This window comes from Macadamia integrifolia, chromosome 6, assembly GCF_013358625.1.
Source record: "Macadamia integrifolia cultivar HAES 741 chromosome 6, SCU_Mint_v3, whole genome shotgun sequence".
Taxonomy (NCBI): Eukaryota; Viridiplantae; Streptophyta; class Magnoliopsida; order Proteales; family Proteaceae; genus Macadamia; species Macadamia integrifolia.
Genome location: NC_056562.1, coordinates 1528234 through 1532738, shown reverse-complemented (window position 1 = coordinate 1532738; position 4505 = coordinate 1528234). Strand labels below are relative to the sequence as shown.

General features: G+C 34.6%; 1 protein-coding gene across 1 annotated transcript; it reads left to right on the top strand.

Moving 5' to 3' along the window:
- The first annotated feature begins 1673 nt into the window (after positions 1-1673).
- On the top strand, positions 1674-4280 carry LOC122081906 (E3 ubiquitin-protein ligase AIRP2-like). The gene is made up of 5 exons (XM_042649306.1): positions 1674-2258; positions 3002-3164; positions 3346-3412; positions 3524-3740; positions 3855-4280. The coding sequence occupies exons 1-5, from the start codon at positions 2131-2133 to the stop codon at positions 4063-4065; spliced, it is 786 nt and encodes a 261-aa protein (XP_042505240.1). The 5' UTR covers positions 1674-2130; the 3' UTR covers positions 4066-4280.
- The last annotated feature ends 225 nt before the right edge of the window (positions 4281-4505 follow it).

The following is a 4505-nucleotide window of genomic DNA, read 5'->3' as shown; positions in this document are numbered from 1 at the left end:
TGAACAAACTACATAGACTTTAGCTGACATTTTTCTTTTATGGGTACTAGATACTTTTTGGATTTAAATATTTATAATTTTGATATTTTATAAAAGGAAAAAGAATCCCAACAATGTCATAATATTATTTGCTCCTCACATTGAGTTATTCAGCATCCTTTTTCTCTTGCTATAATAATGTGGGTCCCATGTGGATAATACCCTTTTGGCATAATCATTGGTATAGTGTGTCGATTTCTTCCATGGTGATCACTGTGGGGAACTATATTCCTTTGTAAAATGCTACATTATGGGAATGAGAAATATTTTCGTATATAGAAAACAGTTAGGAACGAACATATGATTATCCATAAAAATGAAACAAAGCAAACAATCACATGTAGTTTTGTACAAATACCTATATCCACCCAAGAGAATTAGATAAAATTTAAATGTGTCAAAAAAACGTTTTACTATACTCTTCACCTCACAATGCAATCTTTGTTGCTTGTGTTGGGGGTTTTCATCACAAAAACAAATATATAATGAACCCTAACAATTATAATTTTACCCTTTTACATATAATGGACCCTAATCCTGATCCACTCAAATATATACAAATCCAATAAATATTCTACGAATAACTATAATATATAAGACATAAAACTGAACAAAATCATCCGAGTGACCAAATTATCTATTAAAAGGAGAGATGAAACATTCTTTTTTTCTTGGATTGAAATACAAATTTGCTTTATTTGTTTAAATGATGCATCATGTATGGAAATTGGAATCAGTCATACATGTGTAAGATCATCAAATTAATCTGATTTTGGATATGGATAAACTATCATTTTCAAACATTGAATGCTTTAGGTGTTTTGATTAAAATTTTGCTTTGGATGTATTTTTTATTGCTTTTGATAAGATATGTTCCTAAATTTGTTGTTGAACTGTCCATTCTTTGATGATACCGAGGATTTTGCATATCAAAAAATATTTAATTAAAACAAAAACAAATAATCTCTCTTAGACTAAGAATTTCTTTTCCTTCTGGAAGTCATCCATAAGAATATTCTATAAGAAAATTTTCATTATTCAATACATATATGTGCATTAATAGTGGTACAAGTTTTTAAACAATGAAAATTAACTGTTTTTGTTGAACCACCAAAAAATCATTTTCTATATCTCAAAACAAATTATTAGAGAATCTTATTATATTCTTTCTATCCACTTCTTTTGTTCATAAGGATTAAGTTGTTAGGGTGAGGTGGACAAGAGTAGGAATGTTTGATGAGATGATATAATCCATAAATGATTAGGCTATGGTGGTATTTATGGATCTGTGTGTATGTAGGAGACAGTTGAAAACGAAGTTTAACTGTACAAATCACTTGAATCCAATAAAATGAAAAATCATGAAACCTAATAAAAAATCATGAAGAATCACCCGAGTTTAAGAAATAATTAAACCAAGTCCGAGTCAATATGAGTTTTCTATCACTTAATCTTAACCTTAAGCAAACCATTGCATCAACAAAAAAAAATTCAATGTTTCACCTAAAAAAAAAAAAGAATTAGAAGAAAAAAAATCAAATTTGTTCTTAAAATATTTAGGAACATCTCTGACTCAAATTACAATAAATGATGCCGTCTCACACCCAGTCACCCACGGACACAACCGCCTCATTAAGATAAAGATAAAGAACAGAGAAAAAGGAAATCAAATCATTGTTATCTTCTCTGACCAAGAAACGAGTCACAGAAGGGAAAGGGGCAATACCCAAGTGGTATTTGATGTGGAGGCGCTAAGAATAGAAAAGGGTAAGAGAAAACAAAGAAGATCTAAGCAGAGAAGCTCAATCCGAACCGAAGCTGCAAAAAATCATAAACCCATAACGGTTTTGCTTCCTCTTTTTATCCTTCATTCTCACATCTATGCTGTCTTTGGAAGAGATCAAAGTTCTCCAAAAAACCAAGCCCTGTGTGTCTCTTACATAGCATTCACTTTTGTCGTTTCTCAAGAATTTGAACTCGTTTGATAACCACAGAACATCGAAGATACCTTTTTTTCTGTATATTTAGTATATAAATTGACCCATTTTTGAGCTTTAATTTCTGCAAACGATTCTTCTTCTTCTCCATCTAATGTTTTTTCCCGAAGAAGAAACCTGGTCGGGGAAAGAGATGGAGCCTCTGTATAATCAGCTTGACAAGTACTCTTACAAGGAGTCCCTTAAAGCCCTGGAAGCTGATATACAATATGCCAATACCTTGTGAGTTTCCTCTGCTCCCTTCTCCTTTCCAAGCGATTTATTTTCTGATTTCCTGGAAGGGTTTTATTTTTTAACATCTATCTATGTCCTTCCTAATTCCCTTGCTTCTCCCCAACCCCCAGTCCTGGGGCTATGTGTCTTCTTCTTGGGTGCATTCGCATATTGTGCGAGTGTGGCAATTTAGGGTAGAAATGAAGAAATGATAATAATTTGTCATTCTAAAGGGGTTTTGGTTCTGTTTCATAAGTTGCTTAAACTGGAATAATTCGGTTTTTATTTTTTTTATTGCTAATTTTGATTTAGTTCATCATGCTAGTGTAATTCGACTTCCTGTTATTCCGGGTTTTATTTTAATGGGTATTTAACTCTGTGTGATTGTAGTTATCTGATAATGAAACATAATTTCATTGTTGAAGCTTCTATTCTCTTGTTTATTGTTATTATTTTGTTCTTGTTGTTTGGGATTTGAACTATTTTTACTCCAATTTGGGGGACTTTGGCTTGCATGTCTAAAGAGTTTGTGTGTTGTGGCCAGAATCTATATCTGTTAATGTAGCAGTTAATTCCATTCACAATTAGAAACGGAAATGCCCATTTTGGTTACATCAGATAAAGAAGAAAACGAGTGAAGAGTGCCAGCCATTTTCTCTTGCCAATTCTTTTTATGCATGGCTGGTTCAATTAGATTTCTATGGTACATGATGTTGCTTGAACAAAGCTAAAGTGTTCTTCTGTGATTGCAGGGCAGCATCAATTCCAAGAGCCAAGGGTGGTGCGCGTGTTCAAATGAAATTAGTTTGTAGCCAATTCACGCCTTTGTTTCTGTTTCTGCTCCAGTGGATGGATTTCTCTTGTGCCTGCCTACTACAGAGATATCTAAACCTCTTCCACATAATGGTGTACAAGGTTAGCTGCCATGATATCCTGTCAAACTCTAAACAGTTGTGTATTAGCAGAGTTCAATCAGACCTGATTGTCTTTGGGGAAAAGAATAATTTGTTTACGCTCTAATGTGTAGTGCCGAATTGAAGTTGACATAATTGGGATTTTCATGTGTTGGTTGTTCGTTCCTTTCTTGGATTAACAGGTATGTCAAGACGGGAGGCGTAGCATTTCTTCGCATGGGAGGAAAGCAACAATTGGGCAATTCTATGGTATGTAAACTTTGTCCTTCTCTTCATTTGCCAATATTTTAATGGCACTGTTCTCAGCTCTTCACTTTTTAAGCATGCCTAAAAAATCCAAAAAAAAAAAAATTATTGCAGCTGTCATATTGCCCTCTCTACAACAGCTCAATAGTAATTCTCATGAGGGAGATTGCAGCATTGACATGTTTGGAAGAAAGAGAGTGGAAGAAAAGAAGTTCTTCTCTGATATGGATCTGGAGAGAGAAGATGAATGTGGGATTTGCATGGAGCCATGCTCCAAGATGCTCTTGCCTACCTGTTGCCATACCATGTGCATTAACTGCTACCATGACTGGTAACTATAAAGCCACATTCCTTAAATTCAAATTGTTTCTTGATTAAGGCTCTCTAATACAGGAATAAAGGGTCTTGCTATTGACATTGCTTTTGCTATGTTTCTAAATTATAGGAATACAAGGTCAGCATCCTGCCCATTTTGCCGGGGTAGCATAAAGAGGGTTAAATCAGGAGACCTATGGGTTCTCACCAGCAACAGTGATGTGGTTGACAAAGAGACAGTGGCCAAGGAAGACCTACTGCGGTTCTACCTCTATATTGATAAGCTGCCAAAAGATATTCCAGATACCCTTTTCTTAGTGTATTATGAGTACCTAATCTGATCAAAGGGAGATCCGAAGAATAATGTACAGAAAGGGTATCCAATCGGACGTACAGAAAAAGAAAAGCCGACCGTAGCTTGTAAACAGAGTCTGGTGAGAAAAAATCTCCTAGTTAAGACATCAAATGATCTCATCCTCTCTTATACTTGTGTAGAACTGTGTAAGCCTCAAAGAGGCTCCAAAAATGAATGAAAGTTGAATTTCTCATGTCAAAATTTGGAGATTCCACATTCCACTTTTTTCCTTTGTCCCCCCCCCCCCTTTTTCCCTTTTCATGTGATGAAGTTGCATGATGAAACAAATAAAGGTTATATGAGGCTGTAAAACTTTTTTGTATATTATATTTTGTGAAGCTCATCCACAATCACTTGATGATCTGCTAAAAAAAGGAAAAATCCCATCTGAAATGAGGGAATTTGAATTACACTGGTGCAACCGAT